The sequence below is a fragment of the Equus quagga genome, chromosome 13 (genome assembly GCF_021613505.1).
Source record: "Equus quagga isolate Etosha38 chromosome 13, UCLA_HA_Equagga_1.0, whole genome shotgun sequence".
Lineage (NCBI taxonomy): Eukaryota > Metazoa > Chordata > Mammalia > Perissodactyla > Equidae > Equus > Equus quagga.
The window spans coordinates 76,650,833-76,673,786 of NC_060279.1; the positions used below are offsets into that span (position 1 = coordinate 76,650,833).

Here is a 22,954-nt window from a genome sequence, read left to right on the forward strand (position 1 = left end):
TGTTGATTACCAGTACAAATCCCTGAGAACGTGCGTAGTTTTGTTTGTAAAAAGCATCTTTTTGCCTGACTTAATTCCTAGAGGAAGCCACTGGTGATGTGGCCGCTTAAGTCCCAGTCAGCAAGAAGTGCCACTGCAACAGGAGTTTGCAGCATCAAAGGTCCCAGAGGTCTGTGTTCCTCTTCAGTAAACGGCAGCCGCGTAGGAATTGCGTTTGTGTGCTGGGAGCGGTCGGGGAAGAGAGTGCGCCCAGAAGCAGCCTGTGCTTCCTGGGCGGTGTGTAGATCTTCAGGGTTGTTTCCTTGTGCTGGGGCCAACATTTTTGTCTTTCAAGTACAAATACATCCTCAGAAGCCACCTGGGAAGATCATAGATACCCATTATTTCGCCGCACACACACAGCTGTTTTTGGAATACATCTGAAATGTTGCCTAGTAAAAGTCGAGAGGAACCTGGGCTCACTCTAAAATGAAAGTTTCTTCCTTTAAACACAGCCCGTCCCTGTGGTGCTCGCTTTGCGTTTTTCTTGGTTTAAAGGATTTGTACCTGCCAGTCACGGCCTGGGCCAGACTCCTGCTCCCTTCCCTCTCAGAAATGATGCAACTGTCTTGTTAATCTCAGGCTGCTTTTCTCACAGACAAAGAGAAACTTGTTGCAATGCTCCATGCCATGAAGCAGAAGGCCCTTTCAGCAGCAGTGGCAGACTCGCTCAGAAACTCTCCGAGGGACAGTCCTGCTGTCTCCCTGAGCGGTAAGGCCCAGGGCGGGAAGGACAGCCCCGTCCGCCACCGCCCGGGACTGTCCCGAGGGCTGCCCAGGGTCGGAGGCGACCGCTCAAGGTCTTCGTCCTGAATCTTTCCTTCTGGAAACAGTGCTGCTCTCCATCTCGTACAAGCTTCCTGCACGACTGAAGGATCTCCTCGGGCCGGAGTGCGCGAGTTGGAAGGCAGGGCTCAGAGCTGAGAGGGCCCGGCTTCCTCAGAGCTGTGTCTGGTGGTCAGCTTAGGTGTAGCCACCGTCAGTCCAGTGGTGGCCGTGTCCCGGGTTTCCGCACCTGCTGCCTCGGCTCTGCTGCTCCCGTCCGCCCTTCGCTGGCACTCTTCTCCTGCATCTTTGTCTTGCTCGTTCTGCCTTGCAGGTCTCTCCAGTGCCTGCTTTCACATCCTCTCTCTCTCTCACGGCTTTGATTATACCTCGCTGTGCTGCGGAATGGAGCGGGAGATCTCTGTGGTCCAGCCCTGCTCTCAGCTCCTAACGTGGTCTTTCTTTTTGGGTTGGGCTACGTAACTTCCTCTCTCTCAGATGACTTGAAGCGACTTGCTGCTTCTGATTCTTTTTCTTCCCAGATGCCTTCCTGGGGCACCTTTCAAGGATGGACTTGCTGCTAAACACCCCCGTCTTCAGACCGCACTGCGCGCGCTGACGTTTAATTAAACGGCCCCCGAGTCTTGGCCCTTTGTACTAGGTCTTTATTAAGTGTAAGCTCTAGAGGTCAGGGTCCGCCTCTTCACTTGCAGCTCTTAACATTTTCCTCGCTTTCTTTCTCTAAAAGAACAAGCCACGCAGCAAGCCTCTCTGGATGTGGAGAAGCCTGTGGGTATTGCCGCTTCCTTGTCTGATGTCCCAAAGGCCACGGAGCCTGGGAGACTGGAACAGCTCCGGCCCCAGGAGCTGTCACGAGTCCAGGAGCCAGCTCCTGCCAGCAGCGAGAAGCCCAGGCTGAGTGAGGCCCCTGGGGGCAAGAAGAGCCTGAGCATGCTTCATTACATCCGGGGCCCTCCGCCCAAGGACATTCCTGTGCCGTTGTCCCACAGCATCAACGGGAAGAGCAAGCCGTGGGAGCCCTTCATAGCAGAAGAGTTTGCACATCAGTTCCACGAGTCCGTGCTGCAGTCCACCCAGAAGGCGCTGCAGAAGCATAAAGGTAACGAGGCGGCCCATCCCCCTCTGCTCCTGGGTTTCTGTCGCAGCTGCTAATGTTCCTAGAGCGCCTGCAGTCACGCAGCTGCAGCCGTGGGCTCACCCCTCTTGAACCTGGCGTGCACAAGGCACCTGGGGAGCTCGTTAGAGGCAGATGCTGCCTCAGCAGGTCCAGGATGGAGCCTGAAAATTCTCCATTTCTGGCAGGTGCCCAGGTGATGCTGATGCTGCTGGTCTGCGGACCACACTTAAGAAAATTAGCAGGTGATGCCGCTGAGTTTGGTAGAAGCACTTCCTTTTAGTAAGGCCAGGCAAGGTGCCTTTCAGTCAAGAGTAGGATCCAAGGGCCAGCCCAGTGGCGTGGCAGTTAAGTGTGCATGTTCCAATTCAACGGCCCAGGGCTCGCCGGTTTGGATCCTGGGTGTGGACATGGCACCACTTGGCACACCATGCTGTGGTAGGTGTCCTACATACAAAGTGGAGGAAGATGGGCACGGACTTTAGCTCAGGGCCAGTCTTCCTCAGCAAAAAGAAGAGGATTGGCAGCAGATGTTAGCTCAGGGCTGATCTTCCTCAAAAAAAAAAAAGATCCACTCCTCCAGCTGAGTGATTTCTCAGCGCCCCACAAACAGACTCAACCTGGAAATCTCCTACTTTTTGATACCCAGACCTGGGGGGTGTTCGTTCCAGCGGCCCCAGCGAGCACTTTGTGACAGAGGTTGCTTTAGCCCCACGCTTGAGCCCCAGGTTCACTCCCTTTGAACATTTGGTGGGATCACTGAAGGTCGGAGAACAAGGGTGGCCACGTTTTATTCCCACCAAATCAAAATTAGAAAAGAATGCTCAATGGTTAAATAACTACTGAGGATAAAATAGTCCGTATACTCCAACAGCCAGAAGGAAAGACTTTATTAGGCCAAAACCATTTTAAATTTTCATGACTGCAAGCTAGAAAAGTTGAATAGATAGGTAAGCATTGAGACACGCGGGTCTGCTGTTGGACAGCATCTTTCTCAGAGGTTGAGGTAAGGCTGTCAACAGATGTGGTAATACCCACGGAGTAAGGACTTGCTGGAAGTCAGGAGGATGCTTTACCGGATGTTTCTCGTGAATTTACTTGAATTAATCCTGTTTTTCAAGAAGGAAATGTTGTGGCTGGATAACTAGGTGAAATAGCTCTAGGCTCCATCCAAGCCTCTCCTCCCAGGCTTTTCTGCAGCCCTGGGGCCCGTCTGGCCTACCTTGCTTGGTTCTGGCCTCCCCTGACGTCCCAATGCCCAGTCCCTCAGGTCTCCGGGTCGTCCAGCCCACGGCAGTCTGAGCTGAACCCGTCCTGTGATGGAGCAGCTCCCACTCAGACGCTGCTGTCCACACGGGGAGGCAGCGTGCACCTGTCAGAACTGCAGTGGCAGGGCTGTGCCGCACGCAGAGCAGACCTCATCTGAACAGGTCCCAGCAGCAGTTTACCAGCTCTCCTGGTGGGGGCAGGACACTGCATGTGCTCAGGGACTGAGGTCCCTCCATTGCACGGGGAGCAGGACTGACCCTTATGAGGGCCAGCTATAGACCAAGCTCAGACCCACAATTTTACAGAGCGAGACACTGAAGCTCAGAGATTAACTGCGCTGGGATCACACACACCTTATGATCAGTTGGAATCCAGGTCTGCTGCTGTCTTTACGGCTCTTCGTAACCATTCTGTATGGTGCCATCTTTGATCTCTGAAGGTCACAGGCGTCTCCATGCTTCGTCTTCTGGTCGCTGCGAGACCTGCAGTCACTGGCTCTGTCGCCCAAGGCAGGGCAACCCAGGCCTTCTCCAGCATGCCCTGTTCCCTCTCCCAGCACACGCCCCCACAGGCCCGGTGACCAGCATGTTTTCTCCTCCCCAGGGAGCGTCGCTGTGCTGTCTGCAGAGCAGAACCACAAAGTTGACACGTCCATCCACTACAACATTCCTGAGCTGCAGTCCTCGAGTCGGCTCCCTCTGCCCCAGCACAATGGGCAGCAGGAAACCCCCACCGTGAGGAAGGGCCCCCTCATGCAGGAGGTGGACCAGGACTCAGAAGAGGAGGACGATGAAGACGGAGACGAGGATGAGGAGGAACCCCCCAGGCGCAAGTGGCAAGGGATTGAGGCAATTTTAGAAGCTTACCAAGAACATATAGAAGGTACAAAGGAGAGGGGGGTGGCCCGGTAAAGAAAGTGGAGGAAAGCTTAATAGACCCATGAGTGCAGGACCTCGCTGCCAACAGTGGGGACTGTTTCTAGGTGACAGCACTGGCAATTCCATTTCTTGGGACACTGCTAGATGAACATGCCGGCAGGTAAATTTCCCTCTGCCGTTTTGCCTATTTCGGGAACGGTTCCTTAGGCTTCTGCAGGTGTCCAGGCTTGCTTATAACGGGACTCCTTGTGGATGAAGCTGGGGCCATTCTCACTGGAGAAATTTCAGTGCCACGCGCCTGTCAGCACTCAGTGTGACTGCCCAAACCTGGGCCCTGCTCTTTCTGCTTCTCAATATTCGCTCAGCCCTGACACTTGTGGCTACGTACAAGGGTCTTGGAAAATGGAAAGTTTATTAACTAGCCAGGCCTGGTCACTGCCTGAGCCCACCTCACATCTGAAGCACCTCCAGGCTGGTGAGTTTCCGTTCCAGGCTCTGTCACCCTGCTGAACTAGCACTTTGTGCCGGGAGGCCAGCCCTCACCAGCCACCAGGATGTGAGTGCACACTCGCCGGCAGCCTGGTGAATCAAGCGCCAGGGGACTCGGGCACACCTCTCCCACGCTGGTCTGTTGCTTCGGGGTGAGCGGCACCAGTGCGTCACCAGGCTTGGGCGCTGGTGGAATTCTGGCACTGTTCCTGTGCTGCTAGCACCTCGTTTCTCTGCGCCTCCACTTCTTTGAAATGCCTGCACAGGCGCCTAGCTTAGACGGAGGCCGTGGCGCTGTGAACTGATGCAGGGAGAAGCGAAGGCCCCCAGTCCCCCCCCTGCAGTGGGATGGGCAAGGTAGACGGCTCGGCAGGGACCTCTTTGGAGCAGAGTGCTGACTATGCATGCGAGCTCCTGGCCCTTGGGCCCTGCTGACATGGTCGGCCGTGGCCCCTCTGTACCCACCATCCTCGCTGTGTTGGCAGGACTGGGAAGCAGCTTGACAACTTGGGGAGTGCTAGCCACTGGCTAGCAAACCCAGGCCACCACTTCCTGACTCAGTTTTTATCAAGTGTTATGATATAGTAAATATTAAATATAAACACTTGATTATGAATTTCATAATCATTTGAAATACTTTGAAATAAGCATTTTAAAACAGAGAAGTACAGACTAACAAAAAGAATGCCTCTGGAGCCACTACCAAAGTATCAGTGCTTACGTTTTGCTTCCTTTCCTCCCTTGAATGGGATCCTTATTTTGAATTTACTGTCCGTCACTCCTTAAATGTTGTTATTCTTTAAGGACATATGTTACATATCCAGAAGCAATATAGAACATTATTTTTTAATTTGAGTGAAATGAAATGTCTCTATCTTTTCCGGGTGCCTTGTTTGGGAATTCCTTTTGTGGAATAAGGTAGAAATCTTCCTTTATCTTTCCCCCTGAACACCCTGTCACCCTGGTGGTTTACAGCATGCCTCCGCCCCTGGGGTGAGCCTGCCATGGTCTGACTCCCGGTGCTCTGCTCTGCTCCGTCTGGTGGTCAGTTTTTGTTCCTTAGATAATCGTAGATGATCAGACCTCCACATAAATTTAGTTCCTTCTCTTTGAATTTTTACATGTTTTCTTGTCGTACTGCATTGCCTAGGGCCTCTAGGCTGTTGGAAAGAGGCTCTAAGGGGGCTCTCTTCTTGTTTGTGAAGCTTGAGAAGCCTTCCATTCAAGAACAAGGGTTCCCATTTGCTGCTGAGTTGATGCTAATTGTCAAAAATTCACTCATGTATCTCCTATTACCCATGGAGGCGACGACCTTATTTTTTTCACTTCGATGTTTTCTGGTGTTGCTTCCTCCTTGCTGAATTTGATTTGTTAGTGCCTTTGAGATTTGTAACGTCTGTCCTTAAGTGGTGTCAGCCTCTAATTTTGTGGTAGTACCTTATTTTGCTATCATGACTGTCCTAGCTTCTCTGCCTGGCTTTCACTCTCTAAACGCTCTGTATAAAGTAGGGACTTAGCCTTGAAGAGCTGACGTCACTCTGCTGTTAAAACCAGGCCGTGTTTCGGGAAGGCAGAGATTTTAATTTTCTAATGAAAACTATTCTTTCAGTTTCCCAGTTCACTTGGCCTAGCAGCTTAAAAGCTTCCGAGCCTAACCTTTATTTTTTTATCTTTCTTTCTGAGAAATACATTTTTAAGGCCATAAATTCACCCTTCCTTCCTACCTGTGTCCCTTAAGTTGCCCTTTGATACTAGATCCCTGGGCTGGATTTAATTTAGGAACGCTCATGGATTTACCAGGGCAACTCAAAGGGCTGGGAGCATTGTGGCCCAGAGAGCATGAAGACGAGAGAGAAGGGAGACACCAAGCCGTCGCCCCTGTGTACAGAAAACACATCAGCATCACTTGTCTTTTCAGAGCAAAATCTGGAGCGGCAGGTGTTGCAGACGCAGTGCAGACGGCTGGAGGCCCAGCACCACAGCCTCAGTCTCACGGCAGAGCAGCTCTCCCACAGCATGGCGGTGAGTGTTGGGGACGAGGACTCAAGATCTGCTCCTCAGGGGTTTTCTTAAAACACACTGTGCTTTTTCTGTTTAACCTTTCAAGTTTGGGTTCAAGAGCACCCATACTGACAAATTTTGTGGGGAACTCCTGCTCTGTAAGACATCAAGACTCGTAGTCTCGGGAAATTCAGGAGTCAGTTGATTACCCAAGATTTAGCTAAGGAAAATTTGCGGAATATTGATCCTGGAAGGGTGTGGAAGCTCTTTATATATCCCTTCAGGGGAATAATTTGTTGCCGGCATCAGTTGCCCCCTCCTGTGATTTGCTAAGGAGGATGGAAGAGGATTTTACTGAGGCACAATGGACTGTCTCCTACCCGCCTGCAGCCTTGCTCCCAGCGTGCGAGGATGTGGGGCTTGCCTCAGACCAGGTCTGCACATGTTGGCCACTCCTGCAGCAGCAAGTGTTTTATAATATCAGGGCTAAGTTTTAAAATCTCAGGGTTGGGGCCAGCCCCGTGGCCTAGTGGTTAAGTTCCACACGCTCTGCTTCCGTGACCCGGATTCACAGGTGTGGATCCCAGCTGTGGACCTGCATCACTCGTCAGCCCCTCTGTGGTAGCGACCCACGTGTAAAAAAATAGAGGATGACTGGCACAGATGTTAGCTCAGGGCTGATCTTCCTCAGGAAAAAAAAAAACCCCTCAGGGTTGAAGCCGAGACAGCAGAGACACTGGTACTATGCGAGAGAGTGGGTATTGCAGGGATCCAAGACTCTGGGGACAGTTTGAAGTGCTTCTTCCAGAAGCTGCTGTGAGGATACTGAACTGGGCAGGGGCTTTTCAAAGCAGTGAAGACTGGCCTTTCCACAGGGCCTCCAGCCCATTTGTGCGTCACACACATTTCCTTGCAGTGTGAAGTGAGTTTGTTTAACGTAATTTCTCTCTCTCCAGGAGTTGAGGAGCCAGAAACAGAAGATTGTGTCAGAAAGGGAGCGCCTCCAGGCAGAACTGGATCACTTACGGAAGTGCCTTGCGTTGCCTGCACTGCATTGGCCTAGGGGTTATTTTAAGGGATATCCGAGGTGACGGTTTCCCTTGCGCTAGGCCGAACCTATAGTATAGAAATATTATCTATTTTATTACCTTGAATATTTAATATTTTTCACTGGGAGGTTTGAAGCTTAAAAAAAAAATGAGAATGTGCCATGCATGAAGCAAAGGGTTCCAGGCTCCAGAAAACAGAACGAACTCACCTTGACTTCAATGCAATCGAATCACCTTTGTAATTCAGCGAGCAACCAATGTAGGACGCCCGTAGTTTTTTCTTTTTAAAGGCGGTTTTAAACATTCTTTCTTCCCCCACGTCGTTATTTTTTTAACCTGAAAATGAAGGCTCCATTACCAACACTAAAACTTGATCATTTCTAGCCCCTGGTGTGTCAGGTTGGATCAAACCGATTGCGTTCTGTTTCTTGTGTTGCCATACTCCTGTGCCGCAAGAAGCAGGTCTGCTTTCCTGCGGGGCGGGGTCGGTCTCACTCCGCCCGGGACCGAGGCCTGCTTCCGCTGACTGGAGGTGGGGTGCATTTTAAGTAAAGGGCTTATTCAGTTACTTTTCTGCAAAATTCCCATCAAAGCAACAGGTCCTAGGAGCACATAAAGCGGCAGTCCTGAAGCCTCACCCAAAGGCTTTTCCCTGGAAAAGCTCTTCCCTAAAGATAAAGCGAATCGACACACTGAAGGTACCTTTTCATTACTCCGTGGGGGACGATGTACAGCGCTCTGTGTAGACATGTTCACACCCACCAAATTGTTACTGCAGTGGGCGGTGTTTTCATACAAACGTAAATTTTGAGAGAAAAGTCAAAGGTGCTTCAGCCTTGTACTGTGTATATATATTAAAAAACAAAGTTTTGTATGTTTTTATTACTTTAATTATTGTTATAAAAAGCCTGCCATTTTTAATATGTGGTTTGGGGGGATTTTTGTTTGTTTGTTTTCCTGTTTGGGGGTTTTGTTTGTTTTTTTTGTTTTTGTTTTTCTGGGCAAAAAAAAAAAAACCCTTGCTTTTAGTGTTTGTACTGCTGCTGGTCAGGACATTAAAATATTGAAGTGTTTTTAAAAATTAAAGAAGAAGAAAAGTGAAAGAGCTTGCCACTGGCGCCTGTGCGAGCACTTCATTTCTGAGCTGCACCAGACAGCGACATAGACAGCCATGCGTCCCTCCTGGACCCCGGCCCGGCCGCGAGTAGCAGACAGCAGCAGTGGCTGTGAAGTGAGGGGGGCTGGTCTAGGGGAAACCAGGCAGCTATGAGTGCACACGGACGGGGGCCTTTGTGACGAGAACTTTTCAGGAAGTGAGCGCTCTCTGTGACAGCATTCTAAGGTGTCCTACAGCAGTCTGAGAGCAGGTGCAAAGTAGAAACTTTAGAGGCTTCATTTAGCTGGGCAGCTTTGTAAAAGCCTGACAGTAGGGTAAACAACGGCTGAGCTGAACTCCTTTGGAACTTACTGCAGGCTCAAACCTGGGCTAGCCATCTCACTGCGAAGCAGCGGGCAGTTCTTTCTTGCCCCAGTTATTGCTCGTTCGGGCAGTGTTTAATCTAGATAAGATGGTATCTTGCCTGAATGGGCCCGAACCAGAGGCCAAAGCAGCCAGGGGTTGGTCTGCCAGGGGCAGGGGCAGGGGCAGCTCCCGCTTTGCCCTGGGCCAGGGGAAGGGCTGGCTGACCTTCAGAAGGCCGCTCACTGCGGTCAGTGGCCGCGCCCTCAGCCCCAGACCTTAGCTGTGCGGAACAGCTTGCTGGCAGATGGCATTGTGTCGCTTTATCTGTTCCCACACAGTTTGCTTTGTATGTCTGCCAAGAATCTTCCAGTTATTAGCAAACTCAGACAAAAAGTGCCGCCAGTATTATCAGCAGTCAACAAGCGCTTTCCTCTCCACAGAAGCGACTTGAGGAGAACTAAGGGCTGTTCTGTGGGCCGCCTCCCCTGCAAAGACACTGACGCAGCACGTTCCACAGGTGGGGACAGGTGGGGAGAGGCAGCTCTGCTGCCAGCAGTCAGGGCACAATAGCACTGATTTTTCTCTCTGGGATCTGCTTGCTGCTTCTGGTCGGAAGGCTTGAGAGTTCCATCTTAGCCCTCCCCTCACAGTCCTCCTCCATCACAGAAAATGTCTGGATGCCTTTGCTAATCGGCTTTGGTAATGGCCTTGGCTAAAGCAAAAGGGAAAAGTAAATCCAATAACTCGGCAGGAAAGCACAGCCCCATCCATCTTCACTGTCCGAGGGGAGTGCCCTCGGTTGGGCTTTTTGTTATGGGAGAGGCTCGTGGCACATGGGACAAAGGCGCACACCGTCACAGGGGCGGTCTCCGCCTCGTGAGGGGCTGGGGGGCTGGGTGAAGCTGTGCACACCGAGCTAGAATAACTGCTTGTTCCCCTTCCAGTTGAAAACCCCCCCTTGCCCCTGCCTCGGAGCTTCTCTGTCACTCTGCCTTGCCACACACCACCTCTGTGGAGAACTCATAGTCTTGGGCTCAAGAAGTAATATGACAATCAGAATATAAGGTAGCATGAATTAACTAAGAAAAAGGTAAGAAAGCATCTTTCGAAAACAAAAGTGCACCAGTAAGACATAGAACCCAGTAATGGTTTTTTCCATCCAATAATTAAGTTTTATCTGAAAACTCCTGTTTTCAGATGATTCTGAAAGAAAACGGTAGCACCTAAGTCTTTTCATTTTGAGTTCAACAAAAATTGCCATGCAATCTCTGAAGCCTTTGGTCCAGCTATTGCGTGTAGTGGAGAGGACAAAGTTCAGAAGCACCCCAGGCTGGCTCCAGAATTGATTGTGCAAGCTGTGTGTCAGGACTGTCGTGAAGACCTCAGTCCTTTGCGACCTCGTGTCTTCCTACAGCATCTGGAAGAGACGGCTGCCATCTGTCCTCTGAAACGGATCTCAGTACACTTGTGAGGACACCTTCCAAAGTGGAATCGCGTGGTTCCACGTTTAATCAGATCGTTAGAAACAAACCAGAGCTTTCCCAAACTTGATACTACACAATCTGATCATTTGAAAAGGAGTTATTTTTGTTTCATATACTCAGAGCCAAACTGACAAAACATCATGATCTTAGAACATCATCTCAGATAAGTGACCAAGATAGGATTTCCAACAGTTTATATTCTAAAGCAAATAAAACATCTAATTGGCATTAATATTCTTTGAATTTCCGTAAGGGTATACTCCATTAGAATGTTAAAAGGAGCCCACAGCTCTAGCAGCAAAGAATCGTAACCCAGGACATCTTAAGTTTGTGCATGGAATGGTATTTTCCTCAAGTAGCTGACAGTGCTGCCAAATCTCAGAAATTAAATCAGATACCCCCTTTCCCTCTGAGCCGTGTTTTAAAGTGCAGAAAATTCCAAGGATCCACCACAAGATGGAGATGATCAGCACAGGCCGATTCTGTTACTCTCCAAGTGTCTCTTAGCCACTTAGCAGCACCCCTCTGCTCTCTCAGTAACCAAGCTATTGACTTTCCTACACTTGCAGTAGCCTGCCCCCACTCCTCCTCCAGCGCCTGACTTACACTCCTAACCCTGCCTTCACCTGAGGAAGACCATGCTAATTGGTTGTGTTACTTGGTATGTACCCTGTGCTTAATAGCTAGAACAGTCACCGGTCATGGGAGGGAGGAGGGACGGTGCCTCGGTCACTCTGGGGGCAGTTTAGATGCTGTGAAATTAAACCTGTTCTAAGTGTACTTGTTTGAATTAATTGTATTGTAATATTATTTGTTGAATGTAGTAATTAGGTATTTATGAATATATTGCTGTAATTTCTGACAACATCCAAAAAAATAAAATCTTCCTAAATCATATTCAGAGGGAAATCTTTTTTATGTTATAATAAGGCCAAAAAAAAAAAAAAAACCTCAACAGCTTTATAGCTTTGCAGGTAAAACATAAAGACAGATTCAGTTGTGCCTCAGCCAGGTTTGAAGAGAAAGGTGGTATGGGGTGAGAGCCGAGATACACAGGACTCCTGACCTCCACCATGACACCATGACACGTGGCTTCACACTGCAAGATTCCTCAAATTAAATCTGAAGGATTCCGAGGGAGGTAAAAAGGCAAGTCCTGTCATCTGAAAGCAACCCTCTCAACAGCCACCTGAAATGATGGAGACCAGGTCTTCTGTGTCCTAATCCCTCTGTGTCTGGCCCTTCAGTGTTGAAACAGTCACAGCTGCTTGTCGGGGGGACACCTGGGTAGCGATTTGGAACCGAGAAGTAGTGGTCGAGTAACCTGGAGTGAGTTTGGACTTGAAACACTGAAGGAAGGGCAAAGAGCACCACACATTCCTTAGGTTCAGCTGATCAGATATGTACACTCATCAGAAAGCCCTCGAGATAACATGCTACTGCTTTAACAATGGCGCCACAGCGGAAAGCCAGCTGGTTACAGAACCTGCTCACCACGACTAGACAATCATTTCCCCTGGCGAGGTAATGTAATTTCTAGAAGGGACTTAGCGATTGCAAAACACTACAATCGGAAACTTTCTCCTATGAAGAAAAAGAATTTATCCTTATTTGAGCCATGCTACCTATAACAAAGCTTTCCCCTCAGCCCATCAAGAGCAGAGTGGTATCAGTCCAACTTTCCTGCTTTAGCATCGTGAAGACAGCGTCGTTCATGCGCCTGATAACATGGAATTAGTTTCTCCCTGACTTTCCCCTTGATAAGCGACCCTTTAAACCTTAACCAGAAGCAGCCAAGAGAACGAGAGACACCCAGAGTGTCGGTCTGAAGTTTAGTCGCCTGTGATACACCGTTCGCTTCAGTCCATCAGATCGTTTTAGCCACATGGCTCGCTCCTTTTACTTGCTAGTTACGCAGGAAAAAGATCTCAAAAGAGATTTGGGTTGCCATCTTTATTGTGTCTCAGGGCTCAGGTGGTAAACACTGACCAGCGTCACTAGCTGCTTATCTGCTATCCTCTGAGCAACCCCTGTAAGGAGATTCTAAATTTAGCCCAGAGATCAGGATCAAAAAGAAAAAAAAAAGCCCTAGGCCACGTGGCCATTCCTACTGTCTTTTAAAAGCAACACCTGATGTCGCTGAGCACTCACCCACACGTGACAGTTCCGTGCGGGAGACCTGAGGCTCTGCTGGGAAAAAGAACTTGTTTTGCCAAAGCTTTTTTCTTCCCCCATAAAAGAACAGCTGGCTTCTCGGGACAGATGTGGAACGAGAGCGCCTTAATGACTAAGCGCAGACCTGTTGCTTCCCCACCATGTTAGGAATCCATCCCTTACTTCACGACACGTTTGCCACACTCAAAAATGGTTCTGAAACTCCAGAACTCCAGTACCTCTGTCCGTCCCGAGCGCTCCCACGCCACCCGGCACGCCTCCGGCAGCACACGCGAGGCCTTTACAGATGTGTCTTTCTCTAGAAGTCTTGAGACTGGGTGCTCGGAGAAGGCTGCAGGTTTGTTCGGAGCTTGTACATGTGGTTGAGCGCTTGTGTGAGGAAAGCCCCACTGGTGTTGATCTCCATCAAGGTCAAGTTATCCAGCTAAAACAAGGAAACAGGCTGGGTTGGTCGAGTTTTTGATTTTTGAGAAAAAGGTAAAATCTGAATAAAAACAAGAAACCAATAATAAAAGCCCAGCCCAGCTAGTAACCCTGCCTGCGACAGCCTCAGCGGGCAGGACGCCCTGGGAAGTCGCTCAGCAGCACCAGGCCCGCACGGACCTCCGAGGGGCGCAGCTGCGGGGGCAGGGCCAGCCACGCACCCACCTTGGCGTGCGCCTCCTGCTCCCTCACAAAGCGGTCAGCAGACACCCGAAGCTTGGCGATGCGAGTGTCCCACACATCCTTGATCAGGGTCCGGATCTCATCTGCTTTGGGGATGTTGTCTGAAGCACTAAAGGAAGCCAGAGGTGAAATCAGTCACATAAGAGCACTCGGGAAACTAAAGCAATGACCAGGGAGAAGTGGCTTTTTAAGAAATGCTGCTCGGCTTCAGGCAAAATACAAGAGCTGTTCTAGACTCAAAATTTGTTTTGCTTTGTTTTCAATTTTAAAATGTAAGCATTTCTAGCAGCTAAGTTTGGTGCCAGGGAAAGGCAGCCATGATCCACAGAGTTACCTGTGCTCACGTTAACTGTCCCATGGCAGGCTGTGGTCCCAGGACTTCTGTTTACCTAAAGAAATTAGGGATCGGGGAACAAGCTCTAAATTGGACATCGTCTGTCTCAGGATAACTCAGTGTTCCGTGCTAGAGAATTTCCATCTAGAACGAATTTGTTTCAAGGGCTGGCTGGAGGTCATGACTTCTGTTGCTCATAGCTTGTCCGTATCCAAGGGCTTACAACCCACCAGAGAAAGATGACGACAGGCTCTGTGCCATGCACTGTGCTGAGCACTACGCAGCATTTCTACCTCACAAAAGCCCTGAAGGATGGGTACTGCCTCACTCTACAGAGAAAAGAAAAATACATTTACGAAAGTCACAAATTGCATAACTGAGCACACCTATACACAGCAAATTCTGGGTAAAAATTTGAACTGGAGTCGGCGAGGGGCAATGACAGCCTTCCTGTTTGAAATATATTTTACATTAACCTTTGAAGGAAAAGACAACCTAGAAGATAAAAGCCGAAGCCAACGTCATCCAGCACCAGGCATTCTAGGGTAAGCTGAAATGGCCGCCACCTGTTAAACTCAGCTGTCATTAGTAAATGGAGAACCAGTGGCATAAATTCTATGTAGCAGATTTTATTTAAGACCCAAACATTTGGATTTTACGCTTTGAACAGCAGGTTAAAGAACAAAGCTCCTTGTTAACTGCAGAACAAAGGCAAAATTAGGTCCCTTAGTTGAATGAATTATAAAAAATTATGAAACAAGGTTTTCAATAGGAACTGCACACCTAATACATTGAATTTCAGAAACCAAGGATGAACAGGCCCCTCATCTCTGCTCCCAAGTTCTCCCTTCCGAGTCACTCCCCACCACCACAGCAGGCTCTCAGACCCAGCGGACGATGCACCCCTGCCTGAACACCCTCCCAGGGACTCTCCACCACAGGGTAACCCGCCCCTCCCACATTCTATGCATGCCCCAACATTCTCTGTTGCCCCACACACACCGTGCCTTTCACACTTCGTGCCTTCCGCTTACACTCCTCTCCCCTAGCAAATTCTCCCTCATCCTTCAAGCCAGGGATCCCTTCTCTGGCACCACCAGGCATTAGGGTTGCATCCTGACATACTCTGAAAAGTATTTAATACCGCAGTGTGGCTACTGGTTAACAGGTTCACACCTCTCCCATCTAAACTGGGAACTCCAGCATACACGACTGTCTCCTCTGTCTAGTGGCACACTTAGTCTGTCATATGCTTAGTGTCTTGTGACCTGCAGCCTCATGACAACTTAAGGACGAGTCCATGATATGCACCCCAACTTCCATTTGCATTCAGCAGTGCCATTCAGTAGGCCCCTGGCCCTTCTGCTCTACAGCAGGCAGTAGGCCCCTGGCCCTTCTGCTCTACAGCAGGCAGTAGGGAGCTCCTGAATTTTTCCTCTAGTTCTGCCCTTGAATCCATCAATTAAAAGGTGCTCAGGGCTTCAAAAGCTTGACATTTTGCAAATTACATTTTAAGTATCTCCCAAGCAAAATTATCCACACTTGCCCGGCCCGCCCACTGATTTCATACATACATTCATTCATTCAACAAACCTGTGAGCACCAGGCACGGTGCTAGTGCACACAAGATACAGTCCCTGCCCATTAGAACTGAGGTGGGGGGAAGAGCACAGCTAGACAAGTGATAAGAAATTACAGCTGACAAATGCCATGGAGGTGTACAGAACTGCCAAGAGGACAGGTACACTTAACCTGGGAGGAAGTACCTGTTACGCTAACCCAAAAGAGGGGCAGGGGACAGACGGACCTACTGGGCAGAGGGAACAGCATATGCAAAGCCCTGGGGACCTTGGTGTATAAAGAAGTGAAAGAGACCGACATGAGGCTGGAAGCTGGAGAATCAGCAGGAGGAAGCATTAGGAGTGAAAGAAGGAGGAAGAGCAGGCTGTGCAGGGCCCTGACCACCAGGCCCAGGGCTTTAGACCAAAGCCTGGAGAGGCCGTGAGGAGCAGGGCAGTCACAGGGAGCTTCGTCTCGAAGAGCCCACTCCAGCTGCAACATGGAGGACGAAGGAGAGGCCGGTGGGAGCCAGAACTGGATGGAGGGAAACGAGAAGCTGCTAGGGCACATTTTTGCTATTAGAGGGCCTCCTTACAGCTCAGGGTCAGCGGCAAGTGTGAGCCCTGGGGCCTTTCCCGTGAAAGACGTGCTAGACTCAAATGCATGCGCCCAAAGAAGAAAAAGGGGGGAAGCTTTACTCACAGAACATGGAGTTAGAAAAAGCCTGCCACCCGAGGTGTGATGGAGTCTCCACACTGGGGTCCAACGTCGAATGAATTAGGAGGCAGAAGGGAAAGAACCAAGGGATTTACCGGGAGAGGGAGGCAAAGAGGAAAAACGAGAACGAGGGAGCGAGCGAGCAAGACCGGGGGCAAGCGTGCGTCCGCACACAAACGGCTCCCAGAGCACGGATCTGAGGAGGCGGGCCCAGGGGTACCGCTCACTCGGTAGCCAGCGGTTAGGGGGTGAGAACCGTGAGCTCCATGTCGCCTGTGGGCTCTAAGAACTGAGATATACTCACTGATTTAGCAGGAGTTTGGTGAGTTCCATGTAGTAAGGGCTGGGCATAGGGGTAAAAGTTTCTTCCTTTCGTTCGTGATCCCTAATGTTCTCCAACTTCTCTGAAATTTCAGAAGTGAATAAATACATTTTACCATCACCATAACCCAAACATTTTTTTTAAATCTTCCAAACTTACCAAGTGCCTATATTACCTATTCAGTCAACTAACAAATACATGAAAAAAACACTTTTTGGGATAACATGTCACTAGCTAGGTGATTCAGGGCCTATTTCCTCAAAAACTTCTCTTAGAGAAGGTGGTAAATTTTTGTTATTGTTATTGCTTTGACCTGCAGGAAATATTACTGAAAAGAACGCCAGAGTCAGAAGTTCTTTTCTGAGGGAAAGAGCAAAGTTTTCTACCTTTGAAGCAAGAAGTGATGAAAGTAACCAGTGACTGGAGAGATTTACTTATCTATAGCAAGCCTAGTTCAGAAGAGAGCGAGACAACCTACAGCTACCGCCCCTCCGGCCTGGGGGTGGGGTGAGGGTAAAGGGCTGAAAGCCGGGCATCTGGAACCAGCCGCTGAGCCCAGCCCCAAGCAGCAGCAGCACCCCTCCCCACGTGCCACAACTGCCTTGCCCCTTGCTCCTGTCTCACTGGCCTGAGGAAACCCTAGTCTTGAGTCTGGACTGCCCACTGTGGCGAAGGGACACACACAGACGCAACTATGCTGGGCGGTCTCACTTTAAATGCTTGACCATCCATCTCTGGGGGCCCATGGTGCCATCTTGCAATCTTACTGTACATCCCGGGTTCATTCACCCCGTCACTTGCAATCCTGCCTGCCTCTTCATGCCTTCTTTCCTCATCTTGCCGCCCCGGCTCTCCTCGAGGCCCTGCTGAGCCTGCACTCTCCTGCCACCACATCTCCCAACCTCCCTGCCTCTGTCCCCACACAGGAGGAACAGCCTCCTGGACGTGCACTGGACCCTGCTCTCTCTCCCACCAGGACACCACTCCAGCAGCTCTCTCTCGCTCTTGAATGATCACTGTTTCGGTCACTATTTACCATTCCATCAAGCTTACTGCAACATCCTCCATCTTAAAAAGAAAACCCTCCCCTGACACCAATCCTCCTCCAGCTACCATCCATTTCTCACGCCCTTTACAGCAAAACTTCAAGAGTTGTCTGACACTGGCGTTAACTTCCTCCCCTCAACCACTCGGGTGGGGGTCTATCCCGCCCCGCCACCAACACAGCTCACCAAGGCCCAGCCAAACCCAACGGCTACACGTCAGTCTTCGCATCGGACAAGGGTCAGTCCTCCTTGGAGCATATTTATCACTTCGTGGCTGGAACACCACTCGGAGATCTCTTCTCATCTCGCTGATCCCTCCGGGTCTTCCTGACCTCTCAACAGTGGGGTATAGAGCTCAGGTGCCCGCCCCTTCTCCACTGCCTAAACCCACAGCCCCTGTGATCTCCTCCTGCCGCCTGGAAACACCACGTGCTCACGACTTCCAAATTTACATCCCCAGATGAGCCCCTCTCGGAATTCCTGACTCCAGGCCCCACTGCCCACATTAATTCCACTTGGATAGCTAATAGGCACCTCGGGGTGACACATTCAAACCCCCACTCCTGGTTCCCAGTGCAGCCCACACACTGCTCCCGCAGCCTTCCTGTCCCAGGACACAGCAGCTCCACCTCGTCTGCAGCTCAGCCGATGACCCTGGCGGGCATCCTTAACTCCTCTCCCAGATCCAAGGCCTGTCCGTCAGCAAATCCCGCTGATTCTTTCTTCAAAACACCCCTACACTCCAACCACACGTACCCACCTCCACCACCAGCTCAGCCTCCCTCAGCTCTCGCCTGGGTAACTCCCTACTACCCTCTCCCCAAGCACATCTCTGCACGGCGGACGGATTCTTTGCTTTTCTATCATCTAAAGCAGAGTGTAGAACACCTGTTCAAACCCTGCGGTAAATCAGAAGGACAACCCCGAACACTGGCAAGGATGTGGAACGATGGGAAGGCTCATACATTTCTGGCGGGATTCTAACGATGGCTCAACCACTCTGGAGGGCTGGTTGGCAGTTTCCTTCAAAGTTAAGCACAGTCTGCCCTATGACCCAGGAATTCCACCACTCTAGGTATTCATTTACCCAAGAGAAATAAAAACATACATCCACAAAAAGACGTTGACAAGAATGTTCACAACAGCCTCATTCACAAACCCCAAAATGGGAAACAACCCAAACATGCACTAACCGAAGAATGGGGGACCAACCTGTGGCATCCTCATCCAGCGGGTGAAACAGAAGAGTGAGGTAATGACAGACACAACACTGGGGGCGAATCTCAAAAACATCGATCGAATAAGAGAAGCCAGAGACAAAAGCTGACACACTTGATTCCATTTAGATTATGTCCAAGAACAGGTGGGACTAATCGCAGCCGCAGAACCCGAAGGCAGCTGGCTCTTGGGCGGGGCCTACGTCTAATGAGGATGTTTCACCACCTCGCACCACATCAAGGCCCAGGCGCAGGAAAAGGCTCAGGCTCGCTCTCTCCACGCCTGCTCTCTGACTCTGGCTCTTGGCCCGTACCGCCTTGGGTTTGGATGCACCAAAACTGCCAGAAGGGGATGCCGCGCTAATAGGGCCAGGCCTGGGGGGGCTCCCCGCTAACAAGGCCCTTCCAAGCAGAAGGCATGAGTTTCCCATTATGCTTCAGGACCGCCAGAGTCCCTCTGCCCTTTAGGACGGGGAGGGAGGAGAAAATGCCCAGTCCTTCTTAAACTGTATTCAAGAGTATTCGAGAGTGCCCGGCTGACAGTGTCCTTGCTTCTAGGAGGAACATACTCCCAGATGTCCCCAGGGAGCGGACAATCACTATTGCTCAGAGGCTTTCCAAATTCTAAATGCCCCCACCCCAAATAAAATTAAGATTCTTTGCTATGATGAGCCACTCATGTTTCAGGTGGGGAAAAGACTGCAAAGGCTCAGGATGAAGTCCCTCTGCACCTTCGATGCATTATTTTCTGTTTTTTTAACAGCTTTATTTGGACATCATTAACATACCATACAATTCACTGGTTTAAAGTGTACAATTTGGTGGGTTTTAGTACACTCACACGGTTGTGCGTCCACCACTTCAATCAATTCTAGAACATTTTCACCACCCTAGAAAGGAACCCCACCATCCATCGACCCCCAAACCCCAGCCCTAGACAGCCACTCATCTGCTTTGTCCCTGCGGGTGTGCCCGTTCCGAACAGCTCGGATAAACGGAATGTCACAATAAATGCGTGGTCTGTGTGTCTGGTTGTTCACGCAGCATCCTGTTCTCAGGGCTCGCCCGCTGCAGCGGGATCAGTCCTCCACTCCTCTTTATGGCCGAATAACCCTCCCTCCCGTGGATGACGCATTATTTTCGTGCATTCTCTACCACGTGCGATAACGACTCTGCTCCTCAACCTGCTAGACTATACTTATTTTTTTTCTTAAACTAGAACAAATGCTTCTTTAAGGTCCTATAGCATCCTTAGTTTTAGAGCAAGTTGAAATATCTTAAAACGAAAATCTGAACTAAGATTGGTAAACACACCCCGAACTAACACAGCATCAATAACAGCGGGCAGCAGCCTCCAAGGGGTGAGTCTGGGACCATTAACTCCGGCCCATCAGTGGTCAACGGAGCAGATGGAAGGACCCCCCACCTCCGCCAGCGGGAGGCCGGCACCGTGTCCACCCCGTCCTCACCCACGTCCATCCACTCGGGAGGAACCAGCCGACACTTCTGTCGTTGTTTCAGGTTGATGGCCAGCCACAGGGGCACGTCCACCGGCAAGCCGGGGTTAAAGGGCCCCAGGTCCCCCTGCGGAAGGAAAACGAGCCGCTCAGACGGCACAAAGGCATGACCGACCTCCCTGCGGCCAGGAAGGGGAGGGGCACCGGACAGGCCGGAGCCCACCTGTGATCCCACCTGTCGCCCACCTGTGTGCCCACCTCTGCTCCCAGCTGCACCCACCTGCAACCCACCTGTACTCCCAGCTGCGATCCCACCTGCCGCCCACCTGCGTGCCCACCTTTGCTCCCACCTGCGATCTTACTGTCCGTCCACCTGCGATCCCACTCTCCGCCCACCTGTGCTCCCACCTGTGCCCGGTCTCCTCAGAGCCGCCGCCCCGCCCCCGCGCCGACCGAGCCCCGGAGCCCGCCGCCCGGCTGCCCCTCCGAGAGGCGGGGGCAGAGGAGGGTAGGACGAAGGAGAGGGCGGCGTCCGCACAAGCTCCGACCCCCGGGGGCCGGCCTCTCCCAGGCGCCGGTTCCTGAGGCAAACGCCCGCCGCTCGCCCCCGGCCCGCGCCCTCACCCCGATGAGGTAGATCTTGTCCAGACTGAAGTTCGGGATAATGGTAACCAGCTCCTTCTCGGCCAGAAACTCCACCTCGGCCGCGTCCATGGTGGCGTAGCAGCCGGACCAGGACTCCCCGCCGCCTCCGACCCACAGCGACCAGGAGAAGGTGCCGCGGCCGCCGCTTTCCCGCCACCGCGTGGGGCCCGCCCCCAGGCCGGAAGAAGCCTCGACCGGCCTATAGCAATGCGGCGCGGCGGCAGGAGGCGGGGCCCGCTGCTGCCACGAGCCCGCGGATTGGCGAGCTTGAACGAGGCTGAAGGCAGACCCCGCCCTTCTGCTGGACAGATCCAGGCTCCGCCCCTTCCAGGCTCCACACTCTCGCGCGCCCCGGCCCCACCCCATCCCGTGTCCCGGCCCCGCCCTTCTCGTCTCCCAGCTCCACCCAGTCTCGCGTCCTGGCCCCGCCCCACTGGGGCCCCACCCCTTCCGCGTGCCGGCCCCGCCCCTCCAAGGCTCCACCCCTTCCGCGTCCTGGCCCCGCCTCTCCAAGGCTCCACCCCTTCCGCGTCCCGGCCCCGCCTCTCCCGGGCTCCACCCCCTTCCGCGTCCCGGCCCCGCCTCTCCCGGGCTCCACCCCCTTCGGCGCCCCGACCCCGCCTCCCCCCTGGGCCGCGCACCTGGCCTCCGTGGGCCCTCCTGCCCTGGCGCCGGACTTCCGTGTCCCTTCACCTGGCCCGGGCGCCTCCTGCCAACACCCTGAGTCAAGCTGGGGGTGGGGCTCGGGGTGCGTCTACACTGGGCCCGCACCCGGCCAGGAGTAAATGCATTTACTGGGTCACGGCGTGACCTGGCTAGACAGACAGGGCCGCGCCCAGCGGAGTGAGAGAAGGCGTTGCCTCCTTTAATTTCTCAATCTTCCGTTCTCTCTACACGCGTTGGTTAAAATCTATAAAAATGCAGATCCTTCACCCCACCCACATGTTCCGATTCAGAAGCTGCGGGGAGAGGCTCAGAATTTGTGCTTGGGCCGCACCCCAGGTGAGACTCATGAAGAGACAGGTTTGCACGACTGGAGCACGTATGTACCGATGTTCTCGTCTGCTCGGGGAACGGGAGCCCTCTGTGCGGACGGCTTGTGTGACACGGAACAGCAGTGGTTCTCCGACTCGCCGCTGTCAGAGTCCCCTAGAAGATCCTGGGCGTCAACACGCGCGCTCCTGGAGAGCTGTGGTTCAGGGGTCTGGGGTGGGGACAGAAAGCTGAGTTTTCCCCAGGCCCAGGGTCATTTCGGTGGGGTGGTAAGGCCAGGACAGCTCCCTGGGATGTGAGGCAGCGAGTGTAGGATCTGTGGGGACAGGCAGTGAGCTGGACTTGAATTCAAAACCCTGATCGTTAGGCCCTGAGAAAAAGCATAAGGGACAGGAGGATTCCAGGGTTCTGTACCCATGCCGGAGAGCTGCCCTACCCGAGATGATTCCATGCTTTCCTCTCCAATGCCCCCCTACACACACCGAAACCTGCCCGTGTAGGGTTGTTGGGAAGATGAAATAAGGCCATAATTAAATTCTGCCCACTCACATGTCCTGGAAAGCTGTGTCTGTTATTTATCTGCATTGGAAATTGTCATTTACAGGCTTGGAGATTACCTTCATTGTGGGTCATTTATTATGACAAATACTTTCAAAGAAAATACATGAAAAGTTCCTCTGGATGCTGTGTGACCAATGGCAAGTGACCACTCTGAACCTCAGTCTCCTTATCTGCAAAAGTGAGGTAGGAAGAGAAGGAGCCCCAGGGTGTCTGGGGAGGAGGGGAAGCTTCAGGCCACCTGGCCCCTCCTGAAATAGAAGCTCCCTCGGGCATCTGCAGAGAGCGTGTGCCAACTTGTCTGGGTTTTGATGGATGGGGGATTGTTTTCTTGACTGGAAAATATTTGTGTTCCAAAGTTGGCGAGGCTTCCCTCCTGGATTTTCTCAGCCTGTCAAAGAGCAGAGGAAAAGAGCCAGTGGGAGAGCCAGGGTTCAGAGAGACCATGGCGGGATGAGTAGTAGAGCCCGGTGTCCGCATCACCTGAGTCTCGGTGTCCTTGTCTGTAACATGGGGACAGTGCTGCTGCCTACCTCACTGGGCTGTTGGGAGAACAAGTGTGCAGCTTTACACACTGCAAAATGGGGGCATCTTGGAGTCTCAGACTCGAGGGTCCACCTGGGTCCCTTGGGGGCTTGTTAAATGTCTTTGCCTTCCGGCAGTACTATTCACAAGAGCCAAAGGTGGAAGTGA

General features: G+C 51.7%; 2 protein-coding genes across 3 annotated transcripts in view; one reads left to right on the forward strand and one right to left on the reverse strand.

Annotated features, from left to right (window-relative positions):
* The window catches only part of GSE1 (Gse1 coiled-coil protein), a 404,686-nt gene extending 393,218 nt beyond the window's left edge, over positions 1-11,468 (forward strand). For both annotated transcript variants that reach the window (XM_046680251.1, XM_046680252.1), the window contains 5 exons: positions 638-751; positions 1,553-1,924; positions 3,812-4,090; positions 6,494-6,597; positions 7,533-11,468. In XM_046680251.1, coding sequence (XP_046536207.1) covers positions 638-751; positions 1,553-1,924; positions 3,812-4,090; positions 6,494-6,597; positions 7,533-7,667 — 1,004 coding nt within the window. In that variant the 3' untranslated portion in view covers positions 7,668-11,468. The remainder of the gene's footprint in view (positions 1-637; positions 752-1,552; positions 1,925-3,811; positions 4,091-6,493; positions 6,598-7,532) is intronic.
* Positions 11,469-12,386: 918 nt separating this feature from the next.
* GINS2 (GINS complex subunit 2) lies at positions 12,387-20,840 on the reverse strand. Its single transcript, XM_046680254.1, has 5 exons — positions 20,690-20,840; positions 20,078-20,192; positions 16,328-16,427; positions 13,395-13,521; positions 12,387-13,170 (listed from the first exon to the last, which is right to left on the reverse strand). The coding sequence occupies exons 1-5, from the start codon at positions 20,777-20,779 to the stop codon at positions 13,045-13,047; spliced, it is 558 nt and encodes a 185-aa protein (XP_046536210.1). The 5' UTR covers positions 20,780-20,840; the 3' UTR covers positions 12,387-13,044.
* Between the last annotated feature and the right edge of the window lie 2,114 nt (positions 20,841-22,954).